The sequence below is a fragment of the Scyliorhinus canicula genome, chromosome 2 (genome assembly GCF_902713615.1).
Source record: "Scyliorhinus canicula chromosome 2, sScyCan1.1, whole genome shotgun sequence".
Taxonomy (NCBI): Eukaryota; Metazoa; Chordata; class Chondrichthyes; order Carcharhiniformes; family Scyliorhinidae; genus Scyliorhinus; species Scyliorhinus canicula.
The window spans coordinates 180917160-180934330 of record NC_052147.1 but is presented as its reverse complement, the minus strand read 5'-3'; the positions used below and the strand labels follow the sequence as shown (position 1 = coordinate 180934330).

The 17171-nt window shown below is 43.9% G+C and overlaps 1 protein-coding gene across 5 annotated transcripts in view; it reads left to right on the top strand.

The window, feature by feature from the left end:
• myo1b (myosin IB) overlaps positions 1-17171 on the top strand; it is a 336645-nt gene that overhangs the window by 265485 nt on the left and 53989 nt on the right. For all 5 annotated transcript variants that reach the window (XM_038789125.1, XM_038789124.1, XM_038789122.1 and 2 more), the window contains 5 exons: positions 3386-3586; positions 4240-4466; positions 5343-5543; positions 11477-11570; positions 12238-12387. In XM_038789125.1, coding sequence (XP_038645053.1) covers positions 3386-3586; positions 4240-4466; positions 5343-5543; positions 11477-11570; positions 12238-12387 — 873 coding nt within the window. The remainder of the gene's footprint in view (positions 1-3385; positions 3587-4239; positions 4467-5342; positions 5544-11476; positions 11571-12237; positions 12388-17171) is intronic.

Genomic DNA, 17171 nt, shown 5'->3' with positions numbered 1-17171 from the left:
TTCTGTAAGTTTCAATGAGATACTCGCTCGTCCTTCTAAACATCATCGAGTACAGACCCAGCATCCCCAACCGCTCCTCATATGGCAAACTCTTCATTCTGGGATCATTCTTGTGAACCCCCTCTGAACCTCTCCAAGGCCAGCACATTCTTCCTTGGATACGGGGCCCACAATTGCTCACAATATTCCAAATGGGGTCTGACCAGAGCCTTGTACAGCTCGACAGTACACCCCTGCTCTTGTATTCACAGTAAGTTCATTGCAGTGTTACTGTAAGCCTACTTGTGATAATAAAGATTATTATTATTCTAGTCCTCTTGACATGAATGTTAACATTGCATTTGCCTTTCTAACTGACAACTGAACCTGCATGTTAACCTTAAGAGAATCCTGAACAAGGGTTCATATGTCCCTTTGTGCTTCTGATTTCCAGAGCCTTTTTGCATTTAGAAAATAGTCTATGCCTCTATTCTTCCTATCAAAGTGCATAACCTCATACTTTTCCACATTGTATTCCATTTGCCTCTTCTTTCCCCACTCTCCTAGCCTTGTTCAGGTCCTTCTGCAGTCCGCCTGCTTCCTCAATACTACCTTTGTATCATCTGCAAACTTAACAACAATCTTTCAGTTTCTTCTTCCAGATCATTATTGTGCATTGTGAATAGCTGTGGTCCCAACACTGACCCCTGTGGAACACCACTAGTCATCGGCTGCTATCCTGAAAAGGACCCCTTTATCCTCACTCTCTGCCTTCTGCCAATCTATCCATGCCAGTACCTTGCCCTTAACACATGGGCTCTTATCTTATTTAGCAACCTCCTGTATGGCACCTTGTCAAAGTCCTTCTGGAAATCCAAGTAGATCACGTCCACTGGTTCTCCTTTCTCTAACTTCCTTGTTACCTCCTCAAAGAATTCTAACAGATTTAGGCATGACCTCCCGTTGACGAAACCGTGCTGACTTAGTCCTATTTTACCATGCACTTCGAAGTACTCCACGATCTCCTCTTTAATAATAGACTCTAAAATCTTCCCAACAACCAAAGTCAGGCTAACTGGCCTGTAATTTACTGTCTTCTGCCTCCCTTCCTTCTTAAACAGGGGTGTTACAGTAACCATTTTCCAATCCTCTGGAATACTCCCTGCCTCCAGTGATTCCTGAAAGATGAATTTACCGGGTGGGGTGACGCAATAGGTGGTTTGCAGGGTATTTGCCCCAGTGTTAAAGTCGGGAACAAAGTTCTCTGCACGTGACCATGTCACGCTAGAGCCATTTAATGGTCACCAGGGTTTAATTGCCACAGGGCGGGTCATCTGCCCTCATTCCAAGAGGAAGTTGTTCCTCCTGTTTGGCAGCTCTCTTATCTCAGAGGTGCCCTTGGGAGAATTGGTCACTGTTGGTATTACAGTGAGTTTTCTGAAGAAGAGTCACGGAGCTCAGATGAAGATAAATCTGGGGTCTTGCTCACAAGCCCTGGCGGAGGTTGGGGAGGGCACTCTGAACAGTGCTGAGGAGGTGAACTGTCAGAGGGAGCATTGGATAGGCACTGGCTGCCCAAAATGGAGGCATCTTTCCCAGCCCCCTTTTCCACTTGGGGATAGGCCACAAGGCTTGCCAGCTTTCACGAGGCAACATGGACATTGCTGTGGATTTGCCTGGCCACTCAAAACATTCGAACAGTGGCAGGAGGGACTCCATAAGTAGCTATTAATTGGCCACTTGAGCGCCTCAATTGACCAAAGAGCAAGCAGGCCGCCCGGAACCTCCCACACTTTGGGTAAAGTGCCAGTGGTAGCAGATAGGCATCAGGTAAGGTTCCGTTGCATGATGATCAATTTTATACCCCTCTGCCATCCCACCCCGGGAGAGGGAGTGGGCCATAAATTTGGGAACTTGACTTGGATTGGGGAATGGATATATGAGAATTGGAAACTTTTCAAGTGCAGTGCTTTTGAGTGTAAAGGATTGCCATGTTTCCATGGCGAGAGGAAGGTTTGTGGAGTTGAAATACTGACATAGTCCAGTTTGACCAAATGGCTTGTTATTGTGCTATAGAGTCTGTAATGTTCGGCTAAGGACACAAGCTTATCTAAAGTAGTAGCTGGAGAAGTTTAACTACAGGATTAAATGTAGTAATCTTGTCATATCAACAAATGTGACCTATTAACTGCTAGATTTGATATCCTTGATGGACTTAAGTGAAATAATTGGAGCCACAAAAAAACAATTGGAGCCACAAAAAAACAATGTCGATGTGGCCTATCACTGCAAAGCTCAGGTACAGGCTGACATTATCTTCACCTCTGTCTAAAATCTATTACAATATGATATCCTGCATTCAGCAACGGTGTAATTTTAAAAAAAAATCAGTCCTCTTCATTTCTTTCTGTCTCTTTTTGGCTTCCCTAGGTCAGTAGTTTTCAACAATTGTCCAGGTGACCTAATGACTTATGTCAATACAACTTTAGACTCATCAGATGGGAGGATCACTTGGCTGAAGATCAGTCAGCCTTCATTCTGTCCTGCTATTCAAGCATCTAATGGTAGCACAGTGGGTAACACTGTTGCTTCACAGCTCCAGAGTCCCAGGTTCGATTCCCGGCTTGGGTCACTGTGTGGAGTCTGCACGTTCCCCCATGTCTGCGTGGGTTTCCCCCGGGTGCTCTGGTTTCCTCCCACAAGTCCCGAAAGATGTCCTATTAGTTAATTTGGACATTCTGAATTCTTCTGTGTACCCGAACAGGCGCCGGAATGTGGCAACTAGGGGTTTGTCACAGTAACTTAATTGCAGTGTTAATGAGTGCGTTCACAACTCCTCTGATGAAATTGTGGGTACAACTCGTGTTGAATCACTTTCAACAATTTGTTTCCAGAAATAAACAATTTCACACTGAAGTATCTTCATTTAAAATATACATAAATGTGGCTAATTTTCCTTTATTTGTGCGACAAGATTATTGTGCTAAGCTACTTGATGCATTTTGAAATGTGGTACCTCATCAAACTGCGACTTTACAAAAGTACATCCCTTACACGTATTGAAAAAAATGACACAATGGCTCTTCTGCAGCAACTAAATCCACTGCTCAGAAATCTCCACAAATAATCTTTAAAAATGTTGTTCAAAGGATTTTGTCCTTTATCAATACGTTATCCGATAGCAATAGCATTTTATGGTGTTCATTTTTATTGAAAATTAATTTTTGTTCTGTCAATATACAAGCTTAAATTTTGAGCAGAAGATCAGGACTATCTTGGCGAAGTTGTTACCTTGCAGCAAAGTCTTGTGTTTGTATATCTATACGTGTATGTATAGATGCATTAATTGCAGTGTCATTCCACTGTTCGTGCTGATTCATGGGTTGAAATATGTGTTCATTTTTAGAATACAAATGGGATTCTGGCGATGCTTGATGAAGAATGCTTACGGCCTGGCACTGTAACTGACGAGACCTTCCTCGAGAAGCTCAATCAAATCTGCGCCGTACATGAGCGCTTTGAAAGCCGAATGAGCAAAAGTTCTCGCTTCCTTAATGATACCACTTTGCCTCACAACTGCTTCAGGATACAGCACTATGCTGGCAAGGTATAGAAATTTGTGCTAAAATATTGGTTTCTCCTGTATCTGAAGCTTATCATCTGGCCTCCAACCGAAGCACCTGCCTTCAATTACATAGACCGCTGATAATGGAACCCTGTCCAGCTTTTTTTGTAGAATTCTAAAGATACAAATCTAATTCCTGGTCATCTCTATCCATTGTGCTATCTGAAAATTTCATTGAGTTAAGTTGATATTTTTCTGATTTTAAAAGTGTTTTCTTTATAAAAATAAACCACTTGCATGTTGTGATGAAAATTATGATATCGCCTTTGTGTTTTTACACAATTACTAAATAGATTCTGTTAAGAGATTAGTGATTGCCATGATTGGGTGGAATATTGCTTTATTTAACCGACAAATCAGTCATAATAACCAGGATGTAAATGATCATAACAATGTGTGAACAATTCAGATCTTCTCAATTTACTGGGCATGGAAAAGGCAGTCATGTTTTCTAATCCTTGCCCAAATCCCTGTGTGCAAATCTCTGTCCAAACTTGTGAAGCCTATCCTTATATTTTAAAGTACTTTACTGAGTTGCTAACATAATTTATCCCTAAGGAGCTACTGTTGCCTTGTTTTGATGTTTTTCCTGCCAGAGGAGATCATGGCATTGATGCTTCTGTTTCCTCTTCAAGGTGATGTACCACGTGGAAGGATTTGTGGATAAAAACAATGACTTGCTGTACCGCGACCTGTCCCAGGCTATGTGGAAGACCAACCATATGCTGGTCAAAGCCCTCTTCCCAGAAGGAAACCCAGCTAAGATGTCGTTGAAGCGGCCACCTACAGCTGGATCACAGTTCAAAGCTTCTGTTGCAACTTTGATGAAAAACCTACAGACCAAAAATCCCAACTATATCAGGTAGGATTTCTTTTTTTGAAACTGTGTGAACAACCCAATTATTCTGAGAAGAGAAATTACACACTGGGCAGTATGTGAATGGTCAGAAATAGCCTAATGTGACCCTCGATAAGCAAACGTTTCCAACTTGTTAATGAGTGTGGGAGACTGCACCTGAAGCACAATATAAAAAGCACCATCGATGTGTCAGGGACCTCAGGTCAGGTAATGGGAATCTGCACTACACCAACTCATTTGACACTCAGCAATCCTAAAAGAATGCAGTTGCAAAATGTGATGTCATTTTGCCTCAAATATTGGAAGAGGTTGACCAGCTTCGATAAAAGAACACTGGGTAAATGATCTGCATGTTCTGCAAATGGTTACAATTGAAAGGTTAGTATTCTTTTTCTTTCCAACCATTGACTGATCTGACCATCTTCAATTTTTATTTCTGATTTCTGGCATTCTGCTTATTTTGCAAGTCCATGGCATTTTGCCTCATTGATTCCTTCTAAACGTTTGAGTTCCCATGTTTGTCTGCTTTTAACCTCATTTCAACCATGTTTGTGCATCCTTAGCTAGATAGTTCAGAAGCAAGCATTGAATATGTACATATTTTAAATTTGGATGTCTAATGCCGACATTGGAAAGCTAGAAGTATGTTGCGGCACACTTTAGAAGCTCGGCCTCCTTTCCCAGAAAATGAGAACTGCCGTGAATCAGAGGTGCTCCCCTTCACACCCAATACATTGATCCTTGCTGTTGTCAAGTAAGGAGATGGAACCACAAAAATCTAACTATTCCGCTTCCTAAAATAGAATGTATTTGTTTGCGGGGTTGCTCAATATTACTTGTATGGTATTGCCAATCATTTGTATACTGGCTACATTACAGATGCATCAAGCCAAATGATCAGAAAGCTCCACATGTTTTTACGGAGGCTTTAGTGTGCCACCAGGTCAGGTACCTGGGGCTGATGGAGAATGTCCGTGTGCGACGAGCAGGATATGCTTTCAAGCAGCCTTACGAGCCCTGCCTGGAGAGGTACAAGATGCTATGTTCGCAAACGTGGCCCCACTGGAGGCAAGGAGCAAGGTACGGAGATCCAATTTGGTTTTGGTTCCTTTTATATTGAGGACAGTCTAGAAACAGTAGAGAAATAATTTTGACACTTAATTTTTTCTTACATGCTGAAAATGTAATAATTAAAGATGGCCCATACTCTTGGTGACTCAATGACGTTAACCAGTATAGGAACATTACTGTTGGTCTGAAGTCTGCTGAAAAGAGAGGGAGAACATTGGTCAGAATTTATGCTCCTGGTAGCATTCTGCTGGACTTTCCAGGAGCATTTGACCACACAGGTCAAGAGTGTCCACGTTCAATGGCCACATGTATAGGCTAAAAGTTGCAATTACAAATGAAAGGAGAGAAGACTTTTTGTAGCAGTTTTCATGACCTCAAAATCCTAATGTACTTTACAGATGATGAAGTCCTTTTCAAGGGTCGTCACTGTTGCAGTTTGTAAATTGCATTGGCCAGTTGTATACAACAAGGTCTCACAGACAGCAGTGTATTAATCAGATATCTTTTTGATGTTGCTTAAGGGATTAATATTGGCAAGGACACTGGACAGAACTTCCCTACTTGTGGGGTGTTTTTGGTCACTTTTGTGTTAGTTTACAGTAACTGAAGCCCTGACAAGCAATGAGATGTGTAATGAGTAGTTGCATTTAGCAGTTTTTCTTTCCTTGCAGTGGTTTAGTGGCTTCATAACTGTGTTGGAACATAAAATCCTCCCAGCAACTGTTAGGCACGGTACCCAACTTCACAGCATTTTCTTTTAGGATCGAATGACTCCAGACTGGTGCACAGTGCCAGCCATTATTGAAATGAATGAAGATATTTCAGGAAGCAATTTGTCAGCAGAATCCCTGAGGAGAGTCGCCCATTAATGTTGGATGTCTTTGATGCAACAAGTGAAGCAGTGCAGATCATATCTAGGTTTTGATTTCTCTGAACTGTTTATGTAGGAGAGGGGCCTGGGATGCACTGAGGAACCAAGAGCAAGTCAACATGTCTTACCTTAATGACTAAAACATGTAAATATGTTATAGAACATAGAACATACAGTGCAGAAGGAGGCCATTCGACCCATCGCATCTGCACCGACCCACTTAAGCCCTCACTTCCACCTTATCCCCGTAACCCAATAACCCCTCCTAACCTTTTTGGTCACTAAGGACAATTTAGAATGACCAATCCACCTAACCTGCATGTGTTTGGACTGTGGGAGGAAACCGGAGCACCCGGAGGAAACCCACGCAGACACGGGGAGAACGTGCAGACTCCGCACAGACAGTGACCCCAGAAGGGAATCAAACCTGGGACCCTGGCGCTGTGAAGCCACAGTGCTATCCACTTGTACTACCGTGCTGCCCATACATATTAAGCTCCCTCACATTCTTCTGAACAAAGTATACAGGAATATATTGTCTAGGAGAGAGTTTAATCTTTCTTTCCTGTCAGTTTTGTCTGCTGGCTATTTTCCTGCTGTTCCTCCCCTCTCATTAAACCATGACTTGTTGCGAACGTGTTCCATAGCAGCTGGGCAAACTCCTGGATTTCATCCCCCAAGTTGTCAGAATATGGGTATGAGCCTTTAGACTGACCAGAAACTGAGTTGGACTAGCCATAAAAATACTGTGGCTACAAGAGCAAGTCAGAGGCTGGGAATTCTGTGCAGAGTAACCCACCTCCTGACTCCCCAAAGACTATATCCAAGTCACAAGTCTGGAGTGTGTGGTGTCGCAAGGGATTGGGGACCGTGATCGGCAGGGTGGAGTTCAAACAATTTAATAGCTCAGATACAAAAAACTGAATTTTATTGAAAGGTCTTCAGATACTTAGCAAAACACAAAAGAAAAGAAAGGAAATAAACACCTAGCTCTTCTTTGAGCCTAACTTTACATACAGTATATTCCTATTTAAACCTGGATGACTAATCCGTTTCCCAGGGAAAACACAGCATAGTATATAAAAGTGACAGTCAGTTTACCAGTGCAGGTTCTCAAACAGGACAGAGTTCAATCCAAATCCGGGTTTTCATAGAGTCAGAGGTCAACAACATACTGTAAGTAAGTAAAGTCGCCATAGTCCCAGATGACCATTGGCTGCTTTCCCCTTTGAGGGGGAGAGTTGGTTGGTGGTGATTTACCCTGAGGATCACCACAGCTCAGGCAAGAGACAAAGTTGAGAAGACAGAATAACCTCAACCAGCCCGAATCTGTCAAAACAGCAACCACACAGCAAATTCCTCATTCACCAAGTGGGTTTCCCCCCATAGCAGGACTCCGTTCTCTGATTATATAGTCTAGCAAGGCACACAGCTGATCCTTGTTGCACTGATTCCTAATAGGGGTTTTCCATCAGTCTGCCATGTAACTTCCAGGTTGATTTTTGGTAACCATCTTAGTAGAGGAAACGCTGTCAAGAAAACTGGAGAATCTTGTAAGGGAAGTACCATCCTTCCAGCACACAGCCTCTGGTGACACCACAAGTGTGACGGAATACCCTCCACTTGCCTGAATGAGTACAGATCCAACAACCGTCAAGAAGCTCAACTCATTCCAGGACAAGGCAGCCTGCTTGATTGCCACCCCATGCACCACAATAAACATTCAATCTCTCCGCTACCTGTGCACAGTGCCAGCTGAGTGTTCCATCTACAAAATGCACTACTGCAACTCATCAAGGCTACTTCAACAGCATCTTCCAAACCTGCAACCTCTATCACCTTGAAGGTTAAGGGCCGCAGATGCATCAGAACATAGATTAGAACAGAACATTGAAATTACAGTGAAGAAGGAGGCCATTCGGCCCACCGGGTCTGCACTGGCTCTTGAAAAGAGCATCCTACTTAAGCCCACCCCTCCACCCTATCCCCATAACCCAGTAACCCCATCTAACCTTTTGGACACTAAGGGCAATTTATCATGGCCAATCCACCTACCCTGCACATCTTTGGACTTTGGGAAGAAATCGGAGCACCCGGAAGAAACCCACGTAGACACGGGGAGAACCTACAGACTCCGCACAGTCAGTGACCCAAGCCGGGAATCAAACCTGGGATCCTGGAGCTGTGAAGAAACCGTGTTAACCACTGTGCTACCATGCTGTCCCAACACGACCTGCAAGTTCCCCTCCAAACCACTCACCAACCTGTCTTGAAAATATATTGATTATTCTTTCACTGCCGCTGAGTCAAAATCTTGGAACTCCCTCCCTAACAGCACTGTGTGTGTACCTACATCATTTCAAGAATGTGGCTGTCCACCACCTGTTCATGGGTAGTTAGGGATGGACAATAAATGCTTGCCTAGCCTGTGATGCCCACATCCTGTGAAAGAATATTAAAATATAAATGATTACTGAAAGGTTAGTTAACCCCCTACAGGCCAAGCCCAGCACACACTCGACTGACATCATATGAACAAGGCATGCATCCTACTGTGGGAGCTTGATAATGATCACAGACTCAAAGTCATACCCCCTACCACCATGAAGATGAGGCGTGAAGTTTCAGTTGGGGCGCTTGATAGTTACAAGGAAGCGAGGAAGGATCTAAAGAGAGAGCTAAGAGGAGCAAGGAGGGGACATGAGAAATCTTTGGCAGGTAGGATCAAGGAAAACCCAAAAGTTTTCTATAGGTATGTCAGGAATAAAAGAATGACTCAGGTAAGAGTAGGGCCAGTCAAGGACAGTGGTGGGAAGTTGTGTGTGGAGGCTGAGAAGATAAGTGAGATACTAAATGAATACTTTTCGTCAGTATTCACTCAGGAAAAAGATAATGTTGTGGAGGAGAATGCTGAGACCCAGGCTATTAGAATAGATGGCATTGAGGTGCGTAGGGAAGAAGTATTGGCAATTCTGGTCAAGATACTAAAGTCTGTTGTGGGTAAAGTCTTGGAGAGGATTATCATCTAGATAGGAATAATATGATTAGGGATAGTCAGCATGGTTTTGTGAAGGGTAGGTCATGCCTCACAAACCTTATCGAGTTCTTTGAGAAGGTGACTGAACAGGTAGACAAGGGTAGAGCAGTTGATGTGGTGTATATGGATTTCAGTAAAGCGTTTGATAAGGTTCCCCACGGTCGTCTATTGCAGAAAATACGGAGGCTGGGGATTGAGGGTGATGTAGAGATGTGGATCAGAAATTGGCTAGTTGAAAGAAGACAGAGGGTGGTGGTTGATGGCAAATGTTCAGAATGGAGTTTAGTTACGAGTAGCGTACCACAAGGATCTGTTCTGGGACCGTTGCTGTTTGTCATTTTTATAAATGACCTAGAGGAGGGCACAGAAGGTTGGGTGAGTAAATTTGCAGACGACACTAAAGTCGGTGGAGTTGTAGACAGTGTGGAAGGATGTTGCAGGTTACAGAGGGACATAGATAAGCTGCAGAGGTGGGCTGAGAGGTGGCAAATGGAGTTTAATGTAGAGAAGTGTGAAGTGATTCACTTTGGAAAGAATAACAGGAATGCGGAATATTTGGCTAATGGTAAAATTCTTAGCAGTGTGGATGAGCAGAGGGATCTCGGTGTCCATGTACATAGATCCCTGAAAGTTGCCACCCAGGTTGATAGGGTTGTGAAGAAGGCCTATGGTGTGTTGGCCTTTATTGGTAGAGGGATTGAGTTCCGGAGCCATGAGGTCATGTTGCAGCTGTACAAAACTCTAGTACGGCCGCATTTGGAGTATTGCGTACAGTTCTGGTCGCCTCATTATAGGAAGGACGTGGAAGCTTTGGAACGGGTGCAGAGGAGATTTACCAGGATGTTGCCTGGTATGGAGGGAAAATCTTATGAGGAAAGGCTGATGGACTTGAGGTTGTTTTCGTTAGAGAGAAGGTTAAGAGGTGACTTAATAGAGGCATACAAAATGATCAAAGGGTTAGATAGGGTGGACAGTGAGAGCCTTCTCCCGCGGATGGAAGTGGCTAGCACGAGGGGACATAGCCTTAAATTGAGGGGTAATAGATATAGGACAGAGGTCAGAGGTGGGTTTTTTACGCAAAGAGTGGTGAGGCTGTGGAATGCCCTACCTGCAACAGTAGTGAACTCACCAACATTGAGGGCATTTAAAAGTTTATTGGATAAGCATATGGATGATAATGGCATAGTGTAGGTTAGATGGCCTTTAGTTTTTGACTTCCAATGTCGGTGCAACATCGTGGGCCGAAGGGCCTGTACTGCGCTGTATCGTTCTATGTTCTATGTTCTATGCAGGCTAAGATAAACTAGACCAGGAGGCATATTTGGCATCTTCTTATTCTGTTTGGTTCAGGAAGACCGTGGATAAGCCCAGTGAGCCATGGCGGAATGAAAGTTTCTTTGAATATTAACATGGACAAAATTTTACTTCACTGAGATAAATGAAGGTTCCAGAAGTGAAATTTGTAGTGTTGGTGATTAAATGGATGATTGTAATGCGTTCAGGAATCATGGAGATTTTACAGCCCCTCCTGTCTGGTGCTACTGGACTAGTTAGCTGGCAACCTTTGAGGGTGGGAGGTACTTCTGCTGAGGGGTGGATGTCCTGACCCTCAGTATGTTGAGATTGCCCACAGTGTATTATTGCCGTGGGGCAACTTTAAAAAAAACTCAGTTGGGTTGTGACCGATTCCTGGTGGCCAGCGGTGGGGGGGGGGGGGGGGGGGGGGGGGGGTGTTTGGCGGTTGGAGGACAGTGGGCTGTTAGGGCGAGTAGTATGCCCCCACCCTTCAAAGAATCCAGTCCCATATTTCAATTGAATAATGCAGAACATACAGTTATACAAAGCTTTGAACATAAATTCTATCACATTCTCAAATTGTCCATCTCATTTCTTTTCAGTGTGGTCTTATTTCACAGTTGGTCAGTAAAATTACTTGATGTACTTATTGGCAAAGAATTTCAAAACTCAAAGTGAGAAGCTTCATTTTCAAGTTGCCATCAAATTAAACTTACTGTTATATTCATTTAATTTAAGGAATGGCGTCCAAGTGCTGTTGACCGAACTTGAGATCCCTCCTGAAGAGTTTTCATATGGTAGATCAAAGATATTTATTCGAAATCCCAGAACGGTAGGTAATCCCCTGTTGTAACCTTCACAGTTATCTCATGTTTCAGTGGATTTACTTGTAAGCAGCAGTTAAGAACATTAATCCAACAGTTTGAATGAAATATAGGAGGTCACAATCCTATCAAGTAATTAATTTGATAACATGCTCTTGGCTTGTGTTCATTTTGTGGTTTAAAGAAGAATTCCTGCAAGTAGCAGCAGGGTGCTACTTGTGGCTGTGTGATTTGAAATTAACCATAAGTACCCCAGGGCCAATAAGTGATCTAAATCATGATTGTGTATCAAATTGATAAAGCAGCAGGTAAACATGACCACAGAAGCAGCAAGTTTCCATGGAGTTGTGCAAGTTTAACAGCACAGAAGAAGGCCTCAATGCCCATTGCATGTTGCCTTTGTTCTTTTGCTTGTATTCTTTAATGTTTTTCTTTTTCAAAATATTTATCCATTTCTCCTTTAAAAACACCTCTGTCAGTGCATGCATCTGATAGGGCATTTCATTTTTTTTTCTGAAAAGAAAAATCTCCATTCGGTGCATCCTAATTCTAGCTGAATGCAATTGTCGATGTAGTTAGTACTTCTTTGATGTGGTATTATAGGTTCAGACAGTTCAATTTGCCCTGACCTTTACTGTTGCCCTAACTATTGCATTACTGCATTTGTTTCTGCAGCTGTTTGAGCTGGAGGATCTGAGGAAGCGTCGCCTGGAAGATCTGGCCACACTTATTCAGAAGATCTATCGTGGTTGGAAATGCCGCACGCACTTCCAGTTGATGAAGAAGAGCCAGATCACCATTTCAGCTTGGACTAAGAGACATTTTGTAAGTGGTTTTCATAAAGCCTCCAGTACAGCATCACTTTTTCTGGCCAGGGGCTTCCTTGCTGTAGTTCCTGACCCTCTACCACAAGGTAGCCAGGTCCAACTGCGTCCTTAAACAAGGCTTTCCAACATCAAGTAACGTTACGACAGTGGAACAGGAGCAGCAGCAACAACAATTTACCTTTAGAAAGTGCCATTCACAGAGCAAAGCATGTCATGCACTTGAAAAGAGCACTATCAAGTAAAATTTGACAGTGAATCATGTTAGAATGTGTAGTCATGGAATACCAGAGCTTACAAGTTTAGGCAGCTGAAATGATTGTCACCAATTGTGGAGTGATTTATATCAGGATACTCAAGAAGGCAGAATTGAAGGAGCACTGATGTCTCTGTGGAGTTGTAAAGCCCGGAGGGGGTTACAAGATAGGGAGCAGCTCCCTCCAGATTGTTTTGATCACCTGAGAGAGGGAACAGCACCTCTTTGACCCTGATTTCATGACGAAGCGAGGTTCTCACCATGTGCCCATGTGTTTTGATGCAATTTGCATCATTAAACCATTGGTTAGATTGGCTCCCTTGCCCTTCAGTTCAGATGATTATTTTTGTCCTATAATATGCTGGAAGTGTGAGCTGCTAACAATGTTGTCAGTTCAATGGTGCGTCCAAGATAAAAACAAAAGATGCTGGAAACACTCAGATCAGGGGATGGATTCTCCGCCATGCGCTGCCAGTAGTGGAGTTCCAAATGCGGTGGAGAATCCAGCATTGGGGGAAAACAGATGCTGATCTATTTCTAATGCTGCAGTCCCCCACTGGCATCAGGATCGAAGTTTGTGCACCATGCAAATGGGTCATGAAGACTCAAAAAATCACTGCTCCTGTACCACATAAAACAAAGTTAAGTGCTTTCTGTCAGCTTCACTGCTGACTACTTCGAAGTCACTCAAGCATGAAGAGAGGTGAATGAAAAGCACACAACTGTTTGATGTGGTCCACGAGCAGTGTTTTTTTTTTGTGGACTGCCTCTGGCTGGACTGCTCTCTAGCTTCCAGATAAGAAGGGTCTCTCTTCTGATGGGGGGGGGGGGGATTCCAGACAGGGGTCTCTCTTATGGAGGACTTCCAGGCATGGGTCCCTCTTCTGGAGGGCTTCTAGACAGGAGTCTATCTTCTGGGGAAGTCTATGTGGGGGTATCTTTTTGTAGGAATCTCCGGGAGATCTCTTTATTTAGGGGATCTCTGGGGAAGTTTCTTTTTTAGGGTTTCTTTGGGGGGCTTCATTATTTATGGGGTCTCGAGTGGGGGAGGTCAGGTCACCCTCTTGCTGCAGGGGAGGAGGAACAGGACGGGTGGCCTAGAAAATCTCAAGGGGAAGGAGGAGGGCTGAATTGCGCCCTGGACCCGGAAGGGGGGGGGGGGGGGGGGGGGCAGCTCAAAATGGTGGCCCAATAGCAGGATTCTCTCTGGAATCCTTCGGAATCCTCACAATGCAAAATTTTTCCATGGCTAACGATTGGGAATTGCTTCCTGATTCGCACTCACAGCATGAGTGCAAGTAAGATGCAATTCAGCTGCGGTGGGAGAACATAGGGCACGATTCAATTAAATAGGAACAAAGTCCGATAGTGAGTGAGTTTAGCCACGTGTTTTCCGTCGCTCGTGGTGCCGAGATAAACAAGGCTGTAATATGTGACTCGCGTTTGATAAAGGGTTTAAACAGGGAACTCGTGGCCAAGACTGCACATTGCCCCGTTTTATACACTGAGGAGCTCTGCTTACCGGAACTCCTCAGTGTAGTGAGAGATCGGGATGTCATTTTTAAATGCTACCCCCCCCCCATGCCCCAACACACTCTGGGAGGGTCCCCACACCCCCCTCCAACACCCAGCCAGGGAACCCACAGCCCAATCGCACCTGTGCAAAAAATGGCAGCTTGGCACCTTGGCAATGTCAACCTGTCACCCTAGCGGTGCCCCAGCCAGCTGGCAGTGCCACCTGGACATCTTGGCAGAGCCAAGCTAGCACCCAGGTAGCCGTGCCAGGGTGCCACCAGCAGTGCTAGGGTGTCACCTTGCCCAAGGGCATGCACTGGGGAGCCTCCGATCCACTGTGAGACCCTCACGAGTGCCTTTCCGTCTGGTCCCCGTTTGTGGAGACCAGTACTGAACGGCACTCGCCTGAGGTCTCTGAGGCAAAGGAGATTGATCTTATGCCTCGGTAACTCCGGAATCTGCATATTAAAGTGAGACTAGCTGTCTCGCTCTAATATGCAGATTTATTCAACCATGATCCCGCCCACAATGGACATGATTCACATTGCAACATCTCACGAGATTGTGTTAGAACTCACGAGGCATTGCGAGCTGGGTAGATCCCGGGAGTGTGTCTCTCGCTTTTATCGTCCACGATGTACCGTGGCGAGCTGATTTTCAGGTGCCTCGAGCCCATAAAATCGTGCCCATAGCCTCCCAACCGGAGAAACTGTGGAGAGGAAAATCTTTCAGACCTGAAACCTGAGGTGGGATTTTCCGCACAACCCATCGCATTTTTCGCCCATCATTGGCCAATGGCAGGTTCCTTTAGTCCCGCTATTGCCAATGGGTTTTTCCCATTGATTGCACTCGTTGCCACTGGGAAACCCATGGCAGGGGTTCGCCAAGGATGAGACAGGAAGATCCCACTGGTGCGAATGGCTGGAAAATTCTGGCCCTTAGCTCTGATTCTCTCTCCACAAGTATTGCTAAACCAACTGAGCATTTTCAGCATTTTCTGTTTTTGTTTCAGATTTCCTACATTGGTATATGTTGCTTTTGCATTGGGCACATCTAAATCTGGGTCCGGGATGAAAGGAATGGTTTATCCCTTTAATTGATAAGATTTAAGGATTCGGAACGAAACAGAAGAATCACAAAGAAGCCAATGAGGATGAATTAGATTGAAATTAGGCAGAGAAAGAGGGATGAAGAGAGGAAAGGAAAGATTAGATTAAGAGAGGGGGAGAATTAAAAGAAACAGAAAAGAAAAGCAAGAAAATCGTTTTAAATTTAAACGTGTGTCTGGGAACAATTCACTACCTGTAGGAATAGGACACCACAGTTTCAGTTGTTCTGTTTCTGGGCCGGAGAGATTTACCTCGTGCTGCAAGAACATGAAACTTGTTTTAAAAGAACCCTTGTGTTATTAAGAACCAACCCTAAATTTCTGCAGCTAGGATAGTTAGTTTTAACAGCACAAGTCCAACAATTTATTCACATTCACAGGGAGATTTGATGACAAGCTCCTATTTCAGTGAGGCTAATGGTAGACTAACACAAATCGTTCAACAATTCACAACTTGCAATGTATCACCTTCTCTCCAGTTTGCTGGTTTATTTAGACACCAATAACAGTACCTGCATTAATTTGCCAACAGATTCTGAGACAGCGTTTCACAGTATATTGTTAACATGAAGAAAAGGCTTCCTGAACACTTTTTCAGTTTAAAAAAAATAAGAATCGCTTGTTGCGAGTTAATTGATCATTCGGGATTATTTGAAGACAATGTTCCCGATTTTGATTACGTGATTTTAATTTATTTTGAATATGACAAAGAATATAACCCAAACTTCTTCAAACTAATAATCAGTCGAGTAGACAAACCTTTTTTGCAGTTCCTTACAGCAGTTGATACTGTTGGCATCTCTCATGGGAAGGGTGAGAGATTTTCCCTGTGATCTGTTATTAATGCAATCATAAACCAATGTGCAAGACGTAAGTTACACCACCTACCACAAAGATAAAACGTTCCCCGTGGCTTCGAGCAAGACTGAGCCTGTCTCTACACACTCAGATCTAACATGCCCATGGCAAAATTACACATGGGAGGTTATTAGAATGTTGTAAACTAAAGGTCACAACAGAAGCGTGTGTGTTTGTGTCTTGGGAGTTTCTAGGTGCAGGGTGGTTTACAGTCCAGCAAATACCTTGCTTCGTATATCACTTGTACATCAAAGGTTAAGAAGTGCTGTTGTTTCCCTTCAGAAATGTGGATCTGGAAGAGGCCAGATACTGTTTGGGTTCCACTTTGAAGGCAATGAGATTACATCACTAGTTTTAAGTTGTACCAGGAGAGCAATCCTTTCAGCAGTTTACTGCCTGCTGGGTTTCACATTAGGATTCTGTGAGAACCCAAGGCTGGCCATTGTTAACTTGCCTTTCTCCTTAGGATAGTGACTGATGTTTTATGTTATTGCAGTAATGATTTGCATTTATCACTTAGTGTTGTGAGTCTGCATGTCTTGTTAAGATATGTAGAGTGAGATTTTATTTTTCGTGCAGTCTCGCATGTTACTAAATAAAAATATATTGCCCTTGGTTACAAAATTAATGATTAGATCTTTAAATCGGCCTTATTGAAATGCTTCTGTGGTACAAGACATTTCAAAGGATGTTCCTCTTCCTGCCCCATTTCAATCTCACCACCCTTATTTGCAGAGCATGTTCCTACAAAAAAAAAACGCATAAGATTGTTTTTCAGAGGGCTGGAATGGTGGAGAGGGCGGGAAATCCAGCCAGAGTGCCGAAACGGCTTTTACGCCGGTGGGATTTCCGGTTGAGATTGTCCCGTTCTCTTCCCCCCCCCCCCCCCCCCCCCCCCCCCCCCCCCACCCCGCCAATGATGTAATGGGATTCCTGCCATGAAATGTTGGGAGCTGCATTGGCATACATTACCATATGCTTAATGGGCCTCCCTTTGGTATCACGCCTTCACTTAGGAAAATCCCCCACCCATCCAGCATGATGTCAC